The sequence below is a fragment of the Melospiza melodia genome, chromosome 3, assembly GCF_035770615.1.
Source record: "Melospiza melodia melodia isolate bMelMel2 chromosome 3, bMelMel2.pri, whole genome shotgun sequence".
NCBI lineage: Eukaryota > Metazoa > Chordata > Aves > Passeriformes > Passerellidae > Melospiza > Melospiza melodia.
The window spans coordinates 37,120,246-37,139,451 of NC_086196.1; the positions used below are offsets into that span (position 1 = coordinate 37,120,246).

The window sequence follows — 19,206 nt, forward strand, 5'->3', positions numbered from 1 at the left end:
TTGGCAACATTTACCTTTGTTTTTGTTAAGGTTGCTACATACCAATGGATTAATTTAAACTCTTTCAAGGTTCTTATACAGTAAATAGGCACAAAAAGAGTCAACGAGAACAAAATTCAGCATGGTCAAATCAAGTAGCTATTCAGTTAAAAATTATGAACAGTAGCTATGGCATTTAGGCAGAAAGGAAAAATGTTGGTGGTTGTGTGTTAAAAAATAGTTGTAACTTAACTGTGTGTTCCAAAACTTAGTCTGACATCTTGTACTATTTTTTTTATATAGAATGTTTCAATCCCTAAGTGGCTGGTGTGTTCTATGAGATCCAGATTTGGTCCTTTGCTTTGAGTTGCAGTCTTAGTGTGCTAAGTGAAGAGCCAATACTTTCAAGAGGGTTATAAAGAGCTTGTTTCTTTTTACCTCAGGGTCTGTGCAATGCTTGGTACAGCCTTTTTCTTGTTTTACTGACAGATTAACTTAAAATCAGAACAAACCTAAAGAGGGAGGTTACTGAGTGGCTGCTGGAGTGAATTTCATGGTGGCCTTTCACTGCAAAGGTTGTGGCTGGAATCCAGGCATAGGGAGAGATAAACAGATGCTGTGGGACATTGCTCTGATCAGTCTGGTCCACATTGTAATGGACCATTGCACAATACTGTGAACTGTACTTGGTCTCCCAAAAGGAAAACTGGAGAGGGATGAAAGTTGGTCCTGACTTGTCAGTAAGAGGAGAGAAAGACAAACAAAGAGGAGAGAAAATGAAACATTTACTTGATGACTTATTTCTACTAATTCAATGTCAGTTGTTAAAGTCTGTTTGTAAAAATGTATGTCTAAATTCCAGGAATCCCCCTCATCAAATTTCTCTTAATTTGTAACTTTTGATTTTTTTTTCTTTTTTTAAACATTTTACATACAGTTGGAGTAAAGTGTAAGTTATATTTGACTGAAAACGCTTTTTTGTTGTTTTGGTGTTTTCTAGGAAGGCTGTGTGCAGCTCCATTCTGGTTTTGGCAAGCATAGTGGCTGGCCACGAAGACAATGCAGAGCATACTGACTGCTAACCGTGCCCGTGTTTGAGAGTGTTCCTACAGGTTTGCTCTTTCTTTCATACTGTGCTTTTAATCTAAAAGTGCTACGGGCTTGAAGTAGGGATGTTAAAACATAGAAACTCCAGAAGATACTCCAGATTATGCTTTTGCTGTGGCTTGTTTTGACAATTTTTTAATGAGGCAGCCGCGTATCCTCCTCCGGGTGATAGTCTGAGATTCCATGTGTAAAGAAGCGTAGTGCTGATGGAAAAAGCATTTTGGTGTTGTTTCTGTATATTACAAACACTGGAGATTCATTCTGAGTTACGAAAAGAACAGAACTGTCTTTTTTACTGTGGGGTGCACTTTATGCGGGTTTGAAATCTTCAGTCACCTCAGTGGGGCAATTTAACTGGTCCAGTGTGTGCTATTCACTACAGACACTGTGAAAAACTGAAGAGCATTTCACCAAGCAAACTATCAAACTGTGCTGTGCTCAATGAACATAATGCAGTTTTGTGCTGTAGTGGAAGATGAGGCTGTTTGCTAACCAAGTTCTTTTTTATCTGATTTTTTGCATCTTTTTTTCCTCCTAGATGAGCTTCATTTAAACACATAGCTGGGGTTTACTGAACATTTTATTGAGGCAACACTTAGTTGCACAGAAATCAGTCAAGCTGAAACTGCAGTGGGCTTGTCTGCTGGCAGAAGGGATTTCTCTGAAAGTACAGTTCACTTTACATCTAAGTTATGATTATCTTGCTGTCTCCCTTTCATTATGCCATTGTTCTTGGGAGCCAGAGATTTTGTAAGTTATAAGAAAAGGATGTTGCCAAGGGTGTGGGTGGAGGAAGGTGTTGACATGATTTCAATGGAGTTAGATTCCAGCTTTATAACAGAGGGGTAATGAACCACAGAGAAAATAGGCTTTTCTAGCTTGCCCCTAAAATAAGTTCAGTTATGAATTTAATGTTGTACATCGCTATCTAATGGCTTTTTTTGAAACAATTGTTTCATATCATTTTTTAAATAGGCATTTTCCTGTGTAGAGGGTAAAAATGGCCTGTTACTTTTTGCTCTGTCTTTTAGCCATTGTTTCTAATGAAACTCTTCTTAATTTAGTGGAAAATGGGGAATTCAGAAAGCCAATACAGTCTTCAGGGATCGAAAAATCATGCTGCTGCTACAGCTGGTGCCAAGCAAAAGCCTTGCTCTCTGAAAATTCGCAGCATTCATGCTAAAGATGAAAAGTCTTGCTCTATGCATGGATGGGGACATACCAGCAGCGGCTCAAACTACAAATCAAGGTCCCTTGCTAGAAGCTGCCTTTCACACTTCAAGAGTAGTCAGCCTTATTCCTCTAGACTTGGTGACACTGTGATGAAGGTCTCCAAAAGCAATGTCCATGCCAAACACAGGACAAATGCCTCAGGGGACTACTGCCAAGGGAATAATGTGATGTTTTTGCCAGAGAATGGTTTCCACTATATTGGCCTCCAAGCTGGAAGTAATCATGCTGCCTCTGGAGAATGCAATGGCCACATTTTAAATTGCTATGGAAAGAATGAGAGTCTTGCATCAACCTCTCCATCAGAGGACAGGAGGAGTCCTAAAGTTCTCATTAAAACTCTGGGGAAGCTGGACGGTTGCTTGAGGGTTGAGTTCCACAACAGCAACAACAGCAAGGTACCAACCGAGGAGTCCAGCGGGCCAGTGCAGTTGCTGAGGTATTCCCCTGCCTTGGAATCTAAGCCAAATAACCTGCTTGATGTCAGGAGGAACTCCAGTGCAGACTGTTCTTCAAGCCATCGTCTGTCACCTACCGACTCAAGGCTTCGGTCTAGTAAAGGGAGCTCCCTGAGCTCTGAGTCTTCGTGGTATGACTCTCTCTGGGGGAATGCTGGGGATATCAATGAGCTGGATGGCTCATATTTGACCAGGAGCACTCCAGATACAAGCATTCATGCCAGTTTCCCAGCAAGCGACAACAAGAAGTCCTTCAACCAAAGTTCATCTCTTTCCTCACTCCGAGATCTCTATAAGGATACAAATTTGGAAAGCACTCCTCCACCTGGGATCAGGCTGTCTGATGAGTATATTGACACTCCTGGCAGCCTAAGCAACCGTGTCTCCTTTGCCTCAGACATTGATGTTCCCTCCAGGGTAGAGCAGGGAAGTCCTGCACATTACAGCTCCTACACCCTCCCGTGCAGAAAGTCTAAGCCCCTCGGTGAGGATGCATCCAAGAAGGATACATTAAAGAACCGAATGCGACGCATCAGTGACTGGACGGGAAGTCTTTCAAGGAAGAAAAGGAAGCTGCAGGTATGTACAAACCAGCCTAAGTGTGTGAAAGTTGGTTTTTATATTCCTCTTATAAGCATAGCGATTGCATGATATTTGTCTTTTTTGCAGGTTAATTACTTGCTTATCTCATTTAGTAATTTGTGGAATTTTGAGAAGTACTGCATCCCTGGTGCTGTCTGAAATGTCAGCCGCAAAAAAGGATACACATTATTTTGTGCAAATTTTCCCTTCCTATTTTCATATTTTGTCACCTTCTAAGTTAACTCCAGTTTTTGCGGCCTAATATTTCTGTGAATTTGCTTTTGAAATTATTGCATTACTTAAAAGGTGACTTGGGGTTTAAACCTTCTTTTTATTTCAAGTATGGAAATACAACCTCTCTCTATATATATGCTATGGATTATCGTACATTATCTGAAGAGTGTGGAAGAAGCAGTAGAAGGAGGACATTGTATCCATCTTTTCAGATGTTTCCTGTCTGTTTTACTGTTTTACACTCATTTTTTGCTTGTTGGTCCATTTCTATCAAGGCAAGCAGCTGTATTAACCAGAGGTGCATTACATGGAGCAACCTCCTCCTTCCTGTGTGTCAGCTTAGTTCACCAGATGGAAAAACCTGAGTTGCCATCTGGCTTACTGGGAGATGGTAGTGTGAAGGAGATGGGAGGGGAGAGCAAGAGGGAGGGAAAGGATGTTTCTTTAGAAGAATTCAAGACTAATCCCATTAATAGGAATTTAGGATGCCTGTGGTCAGGAATGAAATTCTCATCTCTAGCTGCAGGCCCCAGAATTGGCTCTTTAAATACCAGACTGTGCCTGGTCTCTGTGTGTGAGTTTGCAAGCTGAGATGAGACCATTTTTGGATTTGGTTTGGATTTTTGGTTTTTTCCCTTCCTTTTTTTTCCTGAATCTTCCCTGGTGTTTTTCATAGAGTCACTGTGCTTCCCTAAATGAAGGACGCTCTCTTTCAGCAACATTGATGTGCTGGCCACTTCAGAAATTTCTTGTCTCCTGTGCTGGAAATTCAGACAGGTCTTGTGCTTAACCATGTACGTCTGTCATTGCACTGTAAAACTCTGACAGACCCTTAGGCTCAGAAATGAGCTCAGCGTAAGGTTTGCTGGAGTGTGTCCTGGCGGGGGGGCTACAGAACTGGAAAATGAAAATGAAAGCTGTTTATTTGCATCACTTCTTTTGTGAGTTGGTGCTCATGTACTTTATCAGATGCTGTCTTTTCAGCTGTGAAAGAGAGGGCAAAAAAACCTGGAATCATGGAGGAGCCTCAGTGCTGTGTTCCAGGATTCTTCACTGATTTCAACATCTGTAGCTGCTCTGGATTTTACTGCCAGGCTTTACATATGATTTCTGCATCCCAGACCTTTAGTATGTATTACTTAGTTATGACATTTTCAGAATGGCATTTGTGGTGTGCAATTCATTGCTATTTTGAATTCACAGTGCAGTGCGCTGACTTCAGACGCGGCAAGGAAATTTGGCTGGCGAGATTGCACCAAGCTTGAATCAGATTGTGGTAGAAGGAAAACAGCCCTTACTCCAAAAACGGTGGTTTCTTAGAAAAAGGCATAGGAAATGGTTAATCACTGATTTTAATCAGACAAGTATCCAGCAACAGGAAGGGTAAGAGGGAGGTAGTGAATGCTTTGTAATTTTGCAGTTCCTTGTGTGGCTTTATTGGTTCATTTCCATCTTTCACGCTTTGAGTAACCTGCTGTCTCTTCTGGGGGTTACGGGGTTGTAGTTTAGTAGTGCTTATACACTTAACAGGTCCTTTAGCTTAAAAAGACAGAAGTGTGGCGGATGATTCTGAACTGTCATGTGGTTGGTCCCTGTTTGTGCGACTTCATCTCGTCGTGGCAGCATCTGTGCTCTGCTCTGAACAACGCGTCCCTTCCTCCGTACATTGGTAATGACTGGCTGTGAGTCACTGGGGCTGAACGTAGGTGAAAGCTGGAATATTTCCCTGTAAGTGGGCCTAAGTGCCAGTGGTGGCTGGGTAGTCCCTCAGCTCCCCAGTGGAAACAAACCAGCTGAGCCCCCTGCTTCATGGAGTACAGACCTAGGAGCCACGGGCTTGGGATATTGAGGCCAGACCCCAAACACTAGAAAGGCAGTAGAGTTTAATCCTCTTTGTGAACAAATTGCAGCTAAAACACAGGTAGGATTTTCTCCATCTTGAAGGCTCCTTCCAGACCATTTTATTCAATGCTTGCTAACAGGCAGAGTAAATGTAGTTCCAGACAGTTTGTTCTGATGTCAGTACTGCCTTCTACATTAGTTATTCTTTCCTGTTTTTTAATCTGTTATGATTTGTTTTAAGGGAGAAGTGGTGTCTTTTCTTGGCCTGTGTTTGTGGGGCTATACAGACTTTCCTCGGTCTCCTGTGTTAAGACTGGAAATCTATTTCCTTTTCATTCTGGCACCCTTCCTCCTCATCTGTTTTAAATCATCCACAAACACATTTGCATATGGGGTATTCCAGAGGAGTTCTTGGTTATGCCCTGTCCAGTTACTTGGATGTTTCCTTCTGCCTGCTTGATCTGACGTAACCTGGAATTGAATTTACCTTTCTAATAAGGGTCTTGCATCAAGACTTGCAATAATCTTTTCCAAGACCTAGTTTTCCTTGCATGAGGGTGTCCTAAAGTGTTCCTTCAATGGTAATCACTGGTACTGTACTGCAGTACATACCTTCATTTAGTTTAATCTGTGCTGAAATGGCATTGGGATGATGCTGAGTTGCAATTCAATGTGTGTGAGCTGAAAGGTGTGTGTGATGTATGTGAGACCTGTGGACAGAATTTAGGCAGACTTGCTGCACAGCCAGATATGGCTAAAGATGGTGGTGTAAACTCTGTGCAGCTCTTTAACATGGAGAACATAAGCAATTTCTGTGTAAAATGAAAATCCATCCATGAGAAACAGCTCCTGGAGAAAGGTTCTTGAATTAAGTAAAATAGCCTCACTTCAGGAATTGTATCTGAAATTTTATGACTTTATAAGCCAGAGCCCTGATGTGGGCTGTAAAGACAATTTAAAAGTAAAGTACATTGAATGAACCTTTTTATTTGACTTGAAGACTGGTATTAGATTCTCCTTTTAGCATGGCTCCTGATGAATGCAGCAGGCTGCGTTTTTCCTGTGCTGTTCTTTACAGCTAATTATTACGTGTGTCGCTTTGTCTAATTGGTATCTTAGCCACTTCATCTTTTGCCTTGTTTTTAGCTATTCCAGAGTGTATCTGAAACATTGAGAGATGTCCTTGAATGCAGCTGAGCAGAAACAGAGATCGGTCATTACTACCTTCAACAGAGCAAAAACCAGCAAAAACCAGCCTGGCAGGGAAGCCACCTGGCCAACTTAGGTCAAACCTTTACAGTAGTGGCAGATATTGCTGCAATGACAGCCTTCTCAAGGACCAACAGAGACTGGCAGACTGACAATTCAGTTCTTTAGGAAAATAAAAATACAATTGATGGTGTCCTAGTGAAGTGTATATATTCATTTTGGATTCTTTATCCATTTTCTCTATTCTGGTACTTCCTCATTTCTACCCCTTTCTATGTGTGAGGAGAAAACATAGGATTTGGTTAGTGGCTTGTCATTGACAGGTTGCATCCCACACTTTTCCTTAGTGTTTGCTGTTCCAGTGGTGGGTTTTCACAACAGACCCCTTCTATGTATTTGCCTTGTGTTGTGTCTCTTACTAGTTCTTTGAGACTAAAAGAAATACATATTCTTAATAAGCTGTACACTACTGTTTTCCAGGGGACACTGGCAGTTCCTGGAGAATAGTCAAACAATTAAAGTGCTGGATTTTGGCACACAAGTACAATGGCAGTAATTAAAACAAGGGTGGAGAAAGCTTTCAGTTTCCCCCTGAAATACAGATTGCCAGCACAGTTCTACAATCCATTTTCTGGAGTTGCTTTGTGGCATAAATGCATTACATGTGGGATTTTATCCTGGCTTGCCACTCCATGTGCTGATCTTCCTCCCTCTACCATATAAAAACCAGTTAAATTGTTGATGTTTAGGGAGTTACTTGGGCAACTCTGGGCAACACTGATTAACACTCTGCAACAAGATTTGAGGAAGGTGTTCCTTTCCCTTGGAATTGTGATCTGAAAAGCCAGACTTGAAGTTCAATGTACTGTCGGTGAGTGTGGGTCTCAGGTCAAACTGGCTTTTGTGAGGCCACAAGCAGCAGTGTCCTGCTGCTGGAAAAGTGGTTTGTCTGGCATTGCCTGGGAGGTGTACAATCCCAGTCTTGGCTGCACACTGGAGGTCCTGATGCTACCAAAACATAGCACAGCTTTTCTGCTGCAGTTTTGAAGAGCATCAAGTAAGAAGCAAAGAAAAAGTAGCTGTTTTCAAAGCTGCTGGGGAGAACAGCTCCCAGGAGACCAATGTTTATTTACTTTGTTCTTAGTACAGTAGTCTGTGAAAAAATAAATGCTTTTAGAGAGGCAGTCTAAACTTGAAAGTATAATGGCTTTGTTATTACCGAGGGTAATAGCTTCACTTCTTGAATAGTTTATTGCAATATCTTTTTTTTTTTTTCTTCCCTTGCACTTTTACTGCAAAAGGCAACATGTCTTTTGTGTTTTAGGTTCTTAAACCTTGGTTGCTTTTAAATAGCATTGGCATCGCTTGAGTTCGGAAGACAATAAATGGCTTCTTAGGATGGATGGTGTGGTTCTCAACAGTGAAGTTAGTACAAGGAGGGCTGTTTTGGGTAGTAGGAAAATCCCTGTCCATCCCTGGAGCTTGGGAGAGTTGGGATCAGAGAGCATATTACTTGGAAAGGCTTAAAAGAAAAAAGGTCCAAACTGCCAACAAAGTCCCACGTTGACAAGCAGTGGCAAGAAATAGGCCTACTCTAGCATCCATATCAAAGGCAAAGTTGAAGTCATACCATCAGGCCTGATTATTTCAAATAAAATTAGCCAGCCCTCTCAATCCAAGGGATGAAGTTGCACAGTGCAATTAGGAGAAAGGCCTGCCAGTGCTTGATGGGATGATCAAACTCTCAGGGTGTTCCCAGCAGCTCAGAAAATACACAGCTCTGCAGTCTGGAGACTGGATTTAAGCCAGTCAGCAAGCATGTATTTCTTTTTTTAAATCGCGTATTGTTTTAGATTAGATTTCAGTCAACTGATCAATTCTAACAAGCTTAAAACATTCTTTACTTTTGACCTTTTTTTTGTTGGTTAAGCACCATTTGTATGACAGATAGAAACTGGAGGTTAAAATCAGCCTTGTTGTGTTGAAGCTAAACCTGGCCACCTTGCACCAATGTGATAGCACCAAAGTATCGAAAACTGTGTAATAATAAAAAAACCTGTTGTGACACTATTCCTGCTTGCACTCAGACAGATGCCAAACATGGTGCCTGCATTTCAGATGGAGGATGTAGTTGTCTCCTGGAGTACTTCAAGTTTCAGACAGTAGTTTCTAGTGAAATTTGAGATTACTCGAAGCATACTGGAATTACCAAAGTGCTCACATTAGTAGATAGGGTTTAATGGGGTTCTGCTGAAAAAACTGAATGGTAACAGTGGTGGTGTGAGTGGCTGAGGCAAAGGCTATGATGTAATGGTGAAAAGATGAAGGAACTGGAAGTGGCTAAACATGAAAAAAAATTAATTGACAAATGAGGTGTGTCTTTTGATCATAGCTCTGGTGGCTGATGGCAGATAAATTCCTTTTATGCACAGGAGCCAAAGTGTAAAGATGGGAGTGACTACTTTGACAGCAGAATGGACAACTTCACTACAGACACACTGGCACCATCACAGCTCTCCTCTTTACTGTGGTCTCCTGGCTCCAGCCATGCCCTGTCCCAGAGAAGCGAGTCCACCAATGCTGTCAGCAGTGATGCCTTGAGGCAGAACATTTATGAGAACTTCATGCGTGAGCTGGAGATGAGCAGGATGAACTTGGAGAACACGGAGACCTCGTCGGAAACAGAAGACTCCAGTGGCGAGTCCCTTAGCTCCCTGGAGCAGCTGGATTTGCTGTATGAGAAAGAGCAAGGAGTGGTGCGCAAGGCAGGGTGGCTGTTCTTCAAACCCTTGGTGACCCTGCAGAAGGAGAAGAAGCTGGAGCTGGTCACACGACGGAAGTGGAAGCAGTACTGGGTTACACTCAAAGGTAAAACCACCACGCTGATCCTTCATCTTGGCAGTTCTTTCTATTGTGTCTCAGCAGCATTTCATGCTTGCTGGCTTCTGTTAGCAGATTTAGGGGGATCAGAAAATCACACCTAACTTTACAAGGTCTACCCACCAGCTAAAGTGGAGCTTGTGCCTAGGCAGCCCACTTAACTGAGGTGCTGCTCAATGTCTTTGGGATTGTGTGCAGCCTTGTGTTTCATATCATAGTGGGAATTGTTTTGTCTGACTTCCTAATTTGTGTGTTCAATCAGACTGGGGAGTTAGAAGATGCTTTTGGATGTTTGGAGATCAAAGACCGAACTGAACCAAAATTTAAGGGTCAGGAGAAGTTGCTGGAGCCCAATTCCTTGTTAAAGATACAGTTCCTTAGGCTCTGCTATGAAATTTACTGAAGGATGGGGTAGTTTATTGAAAAAATGTTTTGTTCATTTCTAGCACATTAGGTCGCAGTATAATGGAGAGGTGAACTCCCAGTGCCAGAGCCTTTACACAGAGAAGTGTGTGTGGTTCAGAGCAGGGGAAGCTGAAGTGGTGCCCAAGGCAACCATTCCCAGGGGTTGAAGGTCTCCCTCCTTTTCCCTGTGAAAGCAGGTCTTTCACGTTCTCTGCTCCCAGCAATACCAACCCCTTCTGGCTTTTGGCATGCCCAGCTTCCCGTCGCCTGCAGCTGCTCCTGATGTGAAAACAGCCCCATGGGAGGGGAATCCGCTCAAGGGGGCTGCTGCAGGTGTGATTGTTGGGCTCCATTTGTGCTCAGAGGGTGCTGTGAGACGTGTACAGGGTTCAGGAAATGTGAGAAGGAAAATAATATCTATTGTGGGGAGGAAGGGAAATTTATTGGGTGAGTTAATACGCCTTTTTTAAATTTTGAATTGCACCCAAAGGATTTGTCTTTCAGTAAATATACTGAATTGCACCCAAAGGATTTGTCTTTCAGATACTAAGTTAATGAGCAAGGAAATGATTAAGCTTGATTATTTCCTATCATATCTGGGACTAGAGAAGAGAAAATGGCAACTTTGCCACAGGTTGCCCTTTTAAAATTGTGCAGTGAGTGTAGACTTGAAGAAAAATGAACAGCAAACAGCAAGTCCTGGTAATGTTCTGCTTGATAGTGCTGATTGAAAAGAAGCAAACTTACTAGAATGAGGCAATTCTGCCTAAAAATTGTTAGAGACTTGTTATCAAGTGATCAAAATGTAGGCAGGCATAGCAGTTTAAATCACTTGTCCTGATAGCATCATCAGATAGTATGATTCATGCTTACAAGCAGTGTATACAAAGGGAAAAACAGCACCTGAATTCCACCCTCTTATTGTGTGTGTTTGTGTTATGGAGTGTGAATATAGTTTAATCTACCTCTTCTAAAATACAGTTTCTAAACAATTCTATCAAAACTCTAAACTGAAATATGTTATAAACTAGTAGTTTGTGCATTTCTGGGATAATGAAGCTCTGGCAAGCAATTTAGGTGCTTCATGTTCATTTTTTTGGCTATAAAGTTGGCTTATTGGTGATTTTGAAAAAATTGTGTCTCTTCTTACTACCTGAATTTCTGCAGCTACCAAAAAAAAAAGGAATAATAAAGTTCTTTGGAAAAAGCTTTAACTTTTAACATTATAACTGTTAGATATAATGCTTTTTACTTCAATGGTTGATCTGGCTTCATTCATGGTACAGTCTTTTGCACTTTGCTAGCTGTTTTAAATATACATTCCTAATTTCCTTGATCTCTTACCTTTATTTTCCTGTGGAGACTTCTGATTCCAAAATAAACTTGCCTGTATGGATATCAAGGCATAATTCTGTTTTCATAATCACTATATCAAGATCAAGGCACTTGCTTTGGTTCTCTTTACACAGGTGTTTGAATGAATCAGTATTTAATTTGTTCTTGAAGTTTAAATAGCCAAGATATTTTAAAGCATGACTCTAAATATGTAAATGGAGAACAGCATGTTTATTTGCACTCTGTTGAGATGTGTTTAATTATAATATGCAGAAGGCTTATAACCATCTAGTTACCTGCCAGATTTAAAAGTATACATGTCCTGAGGCCTCTGCTCTGCTTTCAGGGCCACCAAGACCTGAGCCTGAATAGTAACTGTGTACCAAGAGAAACTCTCTTTTCCATCTGTCCTGTCCAATTAGTTTCCTTTAATGAGGGAAATTGCTTTCCCTTTGCTCTCTCTCTTCAGCTCAAGTTTTAATTGAAATATTTGGACAATAATCAGTCCCTGTGGGTCTGACAGACCTTATGAAACTGGCTGCTTCCAGGGATCACTGGATTTGACCTAAAGATATACCTGGGGTTCCATACACTGAAGCATACAAGCATGCCCTTCAAAATTTTTAATTTGTGTACATATAAACTCTCAGGATAAAATATGAGTTATCTTGAGTTAGAACAAATAGGGGAAATATGGGAATATGGAAGTATTTTAAAATAAATCTTAAAAACTTTAAACTTCTGCACTTTCCTAAAATGCAGAAGTGGAAGTGGTTATAAGTTGCTGCTGCTGCTGAATACAAAAGACTTGGCTCTGTTTGTTTAGTTTGCCCTGTTATGTTCAAGTGACATTTCTGATATGCAGAGTGTTACAAACCATGTCCCTTTTTCCAACTGCAGAGATCTCCAAGTGTTTTGGTGGCACAAAGAAGATAAAGTGAGGGCTGCCCAATGGAATAGATAGGACCAATTCTATAGGATTTCTTCTTACCCAAAATATTCTGCCAGTAACTTTCGACATTAACAGGAAAAGGTGCAGTTATGTAGTATAGAGGTATTTCTATGTATTAGATTCCTTACTCTAGAAACTTGTCAGTTAACAGATGATTTGATCAGAAATCTCTGATACGGGTTTCCCTTTGTAATGGTATTTTAGAAGTGCACTCCAGTCCATGACCCCTTGAACAGGCAGATTGGTGCATCTTGGAGGACAGTGGGTTATACCGAGGCAGGAAGGAAAGGGATGGAGGGCACAGGCCCTTCTCGAGCCAGCATCGCTGCCAAAGGCAACTCGGCCCTGTAGTCATACTGCTGTGGGCTAGGATCAAGTGTCCTCTGCTGGGATCAAATCTCCTCCACTCTCCTCCAGAAGTAATTCCACTTGTTATACTCGGGACTGCTGTCATCAAGGATGAAGTTTGTTTTCTGGATACAAGCTTCATACCTTAGATATTACGCTGTTTACAAGACTGAACATGCTTAAACTCAACCCATTTAAACTATTTTAAATTGCTCAGAATTGTCTGAGTTTCCAATTTTCAGCTAGACTCAAGGAAATCTGGTTTAAATTTGAGAAGTTTATTCACTAAGCATGTTGTATGAAGACAAAGGGTTCTGCAAATCTTTTCAACAAATACAAAGATTTTTTTAAGTGACTGTTATGAGAGAGTTGGTTCAATTTAATAAAGAAACACAAAAGCTGATTTAACTAAGCAGGAGTTAATCACTTCTACATGCCTTAACATTTTAATAGGCTGAGTTTATTGATAGAATATTCTAGGTTAGAAGGGACCTTTAGTCCAGCTCCCCTGCCATTGGCATGGACATCTTTCACTGCAGCAGATTGCTCAAACCCCATCCTACCCTAACCCTTGGATGCTTCCATATTGAGGTGTCCTGATTTATTTAAAGTCCATAAATGTTTGTTGTGGCCCTATTAGATGTCTATTTCAACTTTTCATTGGCAAATTGATCATTAACTGTTCTTCTGTGTAGAAGATCATCCTTTTTTTATCTGTTTCGGAAGAGGAGTGGAACTGATGTTCCCAGTCTCTGAAGGGTGTCTTAATTCACAAAAACACTATGTAATGTTGGGAGATCCATGACTTACTTTCTCCTCATGTTTTTTTGTCCCTCTGAACTGCAAAAGGTTGTACTCTACTGTTTTATGAGACCTATGGAAGGAACTCAATGGAGCAGAGCAGTTTGCCTCGATACGCGCTGTTTGCAGAAGACAGTATAGTTCAGTCTGTGCCAGAACATCCCAAGAAAGAAAATGTGTTCTGTCTCAGCAATTCTTTTGGAGATGTCTACCTATTTCAGGTAATCGGATGCATGCGCAACTTGGTGGTTGTTTCCATTTTAGGATGTGTTTGTGAGTCTACACATGTATCTATATGATGGTATGTACACGTGCACACACACATCATGTTTCTGCCGTTGACTTAAAAATAAAAGCACGACTGCACTGTTGCATTACACTATTATAATATTAAATATATGATATGACTGCAGGTATTACATCAGTTGGCTCAGTCAAATATGGTTCAGAAACAAAAAGAACAAGGACCACAAATCTGCAAGAAGCTCTGGGTACCTGGTTGATCACAAGCTTATAAAAAATCAACTTTTTATCAATTTTTTTCACATTTATTAGCATTCCACCCTTACAGAATGGTGTGTTCAACCCTGAATCTGCTGGCCACAGAGAGTTTGCTTGAGCAAGATACTCAAGAAAGAGAGCTAAAAATAATCAAAATACCTGGGTTGCTCAAGGGCACCACTGGAAATGTCAATAAAGAACAGGGTTATGCGGAACTGCCTGCATAGAAACATGTTGATTCATAGGCACACTTGTACATATCTCCAGAGATACTTCATGCAGATTGCATTCTCTTTACCTCGATGTTGCCTCTCCACTAACTTGGCACATTTTAAGTAAGCAAATACCTCACATATAAAATCTTCTCTGCTGTCACAGCAGTGAAGAAGGTTTGTCTTTGATATCTGGTAGGGATTACTTTAGTTATTTGGAGGGATGAAAGATGCCAGTCACATCTTTCCCACAGCTTATGTGGCTCTTGTCCTTCTGGGGCTTTTAGACTTTGCAGGTCTAAGAAGCAGAAGCTGGGGTTTGGAGACAAGTCATGATGGAGTGTAGGAAAATCTCAGACTACCTTTATTTGCTCAGTTCTAAAGAAAACTTTATTTCACTTGATTAAGTTCCTAAGGCAACAGTGAGCCCATCAAGTGCTTCATGCCCTAGAGCATGTTGATTTTATTTTATTTTTCTCTTATCTGCCCATAACATTGCAGCATTGATTGGTTTCACAGGCAACAAGTCAGACGGATCTGGAAAACTGGGTTACTGCCATACATTCAGCCTGTGCTTCCCTCTTTGCAAAGAAGCTTGGAAAAGAGGACACTGTCAGGCTGCTGAAAAATCAGACCAAGAGTCTCTTCCAGAAGATTGACATGGATGGCAAAATGAAAAAGATGGCAGAGTTGCAGCTCTCGATTGTTAGCGATCCGAAAAACAGAAAGGCCATAGAAAATCAGGTACTGGAAATAATTTATTTATGAGAGCATATTTATCATAATTGTTGCTTTGGTCTCTATTTGTGATTTCTAGGCCTGAGAGTAATTGTCTTAGCATAGCTGGCACAGTGGTTGTAATTACTGCCAGGTTTCTACAGCAATCCAGAGCAGTGCAGGAGGCAGGCTCCCGAAGCTGCACATCAGACTGTTCTGTTTCAAGAGCACAAAGCTTTTTCTTGTCTCTTCTGTAAAAATGTAATTAATTTTTACTGTTTTATGTTACTAAGATCTAGCTGTTACATTGCATAGCACAGAATATACAGTATGTTCTGTGAATAATTTATTATTATATTGCAGAAGAAATTGAAGAGTAGGTGCTTGGCAGTATTGTTCTGCACCTCAAGACAGCACATGAGGAATACTTAGTCCTTCCTCCGACTTTATTTGTGTGGTGGCAGACAAAACCATGTGCTTCCAGTTGAAATTTAGCCACGACTAATGATCACCTGATTGTCTGTGTGGTGATGAACAAACATGAAGCCTTACTCTGCTCTCAGTTCTAGCATGCGAGGCAGGAATGACTCCAGGGATACCTTATGGAAGTACATCGTGCAGTGTTGATGTCTTGCCCATGCCCCCAGTTTTGCAGACAGTAACAGGCAAAAAGATGCTTTAAGTATTTAGACATGCTTAATGTTCAGTCAACGACCTTGCTACCCACAGCTTCTTCTGCACTAAACTTGTCTAGTAGTTTAGCCTACATAAGTCTGTGGACTGAGGCTGCTGTATCTTTAGTTTTATTAGGCCATTTACAGAAGACTTCTGATAATTTGAACTGATTGACTGATCTTTGAGAGCCTTTCCCGTCAGAATAACTATTCCTCTGTCAGTACTTCATGCTGCATATTATGGCCCCTTTAGTAGCGAATGAGGTTTACTTCCTTCAAACCAATACAGCATAATTATTTTTCTTCTGTTAACAAAACACTTGTTGTTTCAGCAATTTGATGCTTATAATATTTAAAATTCTTACTCTACTGGCTTGGACTTGATGAAGAGCAGACTAAGTACTGACGTCACTGCCAAGCTCTTGTGGCACGCTTGAGTCTGAAGCTCTATGAGCCGAGTTCAAATAACATGCAGGTTTGTGTAGGGATTTGCAGTGCAGATGTTCATAAGCCCTTCGTGTGCTCAGATGTTCATAATTTATTTCCAGGTCACTTTATTTCATGGTCCAGAGCTGAGTGAGGTGAATGGAGGAGGAAAAATGTTAAGCATCCTTTTATTGCTGTAGGCTTTGAGACCTAGGAGAAGATACAGATTTCTATAGATGTCTAGTGCTTGTAACATATGATGCACTGAGGAAAAATCCTGATGTATATTAACTTAATTTATCCCTCCCTCATCAGATATTCCTCTTAGTAGTTGATTTAGAGTCAGCTGAAGAGTATTAATGATTTATCTTAATATCTGCTAATTAGGTGTTTTGTCCTTGAAGAATTGTCATTGTTTTTCAGCTCTGTAAGAAGCTAGCTTCATTCTGTAGAACTGAAATCCATCTTCTGGACTGCAGAAGATTTATTCCTGTTAATCTTCTGTCTATGTGTGTCTCAGAACATTGAATGGGGGCAGACCATTGCCACAAAGAATGAAATGGATCACTGCAAGCATCCAGTAGTTAGCAAAGAATAAATTTATAGCAAGAATTTTCTCCATTCTTGATCCCTTTGATCTCTTTAAAATCTCTCCTTACGATTACCTAAGGTTTGCTGGCGTAGTCACTTGAGAGAAAAATTGATAGATAACTCAGTTGCCTAATCTTCTAATTTGTTGTCTCAGATTGGCTTTTGCAAAGAAAAAAGAAAATCTTCATGCAATTAGTATGAAAATTCTTAATATACTTAGTAAGGTAATGATTTTGAGAAAATGTTATTCCTGAGGGAATAGTTTGCATATATGTAGCTATAGTTGTTTAGTAACTGTGGGTGTTTAGTTGTCTTTTGCCTATTTTGAGAAACAAGAAAATATAAATTCTAGTTTTGGTTTTGTGTAAATTTGATGATGTGTCAATCATGGGGCAGATATTATTCCTCCATGCTGAATTACATAGTATTGCCAATACTGTATTTCTCAAGAATGCATTCTGTGCTGGAAATCGTCACTGATGATTTATTTTGGGAAGCCAGCGGAAACAGTGTGATTGACTTCAGAAGGACTGTGGTGGTTTTTTACATAAAAAGAATTTATTTTCACTGGGGAGTTATCTTGGAAACTCTGATTTCTCTAGCCTTTCTCCTTTTCCTTCCTCAGAAAAGCAACCACCAAATGTCAACTTACTCTTTCACTTCTGTATTGACTTAACACCCATACTTCTCTGCTGAAGACTTAATAATTCTCAAGGCTTTAAAAGCAAGCAAAACCTTTTGTATTTCACAGTTTCTACCACCTGAAAGACAGTTGTACTAATGAAACTTGCACTTCTAAAGTTGCTATGGGTATTTTGATATACTTTGACACACTTTTTTTTTGGTGTCCAGCAATTAGACTAGAGAAGCTCATCCAGTTCTGTCTGGTAACTTTTATGAATTTGAAGGCAATCAATTGATGAAAACAGTGCTAAACAGAAGTGCAAACAAACAAACAACAACAAAGACAAGAAAACATTGTTTTTCTAGTGAAATTGTTGGTTTACATGCTATCAAATCTGTTTTATATGGTATCAAATGTTGTTTATATGCTATCAGACTGGTTGGGAAATGTTTTCAGTCTCGTGGCTTACATGACGGATTCTCTCTAGCTGGGTTTACTGGCATAATAATAATAATAATAATAATAATAATAATAATAATAATAATAATAATAATAGACTTTTTAAGTGTTTAAGAGAAAATTGTAGCCCTTCACAAAGCTATTGGTAATGCTGGTCAGTTTAGAAGAGACCAGTGAAGCATCTACAAGATGGCAATGTGGCTGGAAATCTGGAGTCTGCACATGCTACCTACAGCCATGTATGCTTATTATTACTATGTGAAATAAATAGGTTGTATGTGAGGATATTCTCCCAACATGTAACTTCTCTCCTCAAGTGAAGACAATTAGGACAAAAGGTAGCAAGTTTGAAAATCTCCTGGTGCCAAGATGAATTTTAAAGCCTATCTTTAATTTTTTTTTAGTTTTCCTAGATGTTTAACCTGCTAGAGAAACCACAGTGTTTGCTGTGAATACGGAGCCCTGTTAGTGAAAGGGATTATTAGCATTTATTCAGACAATAATCTGTCTCCTAACAAAGAGAGCTCTTTTAACAAAATATTGCACATTAAAGTCAGAAGTGAAGCTGCCTCTGCCTGCAGAACTGGTTTTAATGGGGTGGAAAATCTATCTCGCAAGAGAGACCACTGCAGCCCTTGTGTAATTGTTTATGTACTTGGTGCATAAGTCTATACTGATGTCTCACTTTAGAACAATAGCATGATTAATAGTTGCTTGAAAGCATTATGGAGTTTTGTCTTCAAATTTTAATATGTTGGCATAATCATGTTTTCCGAGCTGTTCAGAGGTTTTGGATGTAATTCATATTTTCTCTGCCTATACTTCTTAACTTTTCAGAGGGTTAGGAACATGTGTATTTACTTGCAGGCACTGAAATGGTGAAGCATTAGTGAGAAGACCAGGAACATGCTTTTTTTGGAGATACTTTTTTTGTAAGTTTTCAAATGTGTCCTCCACCTAAAAGTAGTTTGTCTGTTGCCAAAAAAAAAAAAAAAAAAAAAAAAAAAAAAAGATCAGTAAGATGGTGATCTGTAGTGGTCTCCAGCTTTTTACAAAGAGCATAGCTTCACTGCTGTGTTTTGAAAATTTACTTGACTCTTTCTCTTTTCTCTCACATGTGAAGAAGGATTATTGGAATAGGTCTGGAAATTTATTCTTCAGCCTCCACAAAGCTCAAATTTCATGTCTTAACTTTCTATAAAACATCTGATGAAGTATTTTCTGACATTGAGATCCAAATTCTCAACAACACTCAAAGACAGTCTTTTCAGGGAACTTTGCTAACATACACCATCATTGCTGCGGACAAATTCAGCTGGAATCTCAATGCATAGTAATTTTTCATTCTTCCATATCCTCTTAAACTAAAAAAAAAAAAAAAAAAAAAAAATTAAATGTCCAAGCTTGTTAGAACAGACCTTCAGTTTGTGTGGTCTTTGAACTGGCTAAAGCAGATCTCTGCTTCCTGAGAGGTTGGTTCAATATCTTTCCAGGTGTTACTCTTCAGTTACATTTTACTTCATTGTACCTTCCCTACATCATTAGCAAAGTGCTTCTCTTTCGCAGCAGTAGACTGCAAGTGAAGTGAGTAGGCAGACAGAAGGTTAGGGAAGTTCATCTCCATTCTCTCTGCACTGTT

At 40.0% G+C, this 19,206-nt stretch overlaps 1 protein-coding gene across 2 annotated transcripts in view; it reads left to right on the top strand.

Moving 5' to 3' along the window:
* Positions 1–977: 977 nt before the first annotated feature.
* Positions 978–19,206, top strand: part of TIAM2 (TIAM Rac1 associated GEF 2) — an 88,898-nt gene continuing 70,669 nt past the window's right edge. For both annotated transcript variants that reach the window (XM_063151329.1, XM_063151330.1), the window contains exons 1-5: positions 978–1,091; positions 2,151–3,353; positions 9,074–9,509; positions 13,411–13,583; positions 14,595–14,819. In XM_063151329.1, coding sequence (XP_063007399.1) covers positions 2,157–3,353; positions 9,074–9,509; positions 13,411–13,583; positions 14,595–14,819 — 2,031 coding nt within the window. In that variant the 5' untranslated portion in view covers positions 978–1,091; positions 2,151–2,156. The remainder of the gene's footprint in view (positions 1,092–2,150; positions 3,354–9,073; positions 9,510–13,410; positions 13,584–14,594; positions 14,820–19,206) is intronic.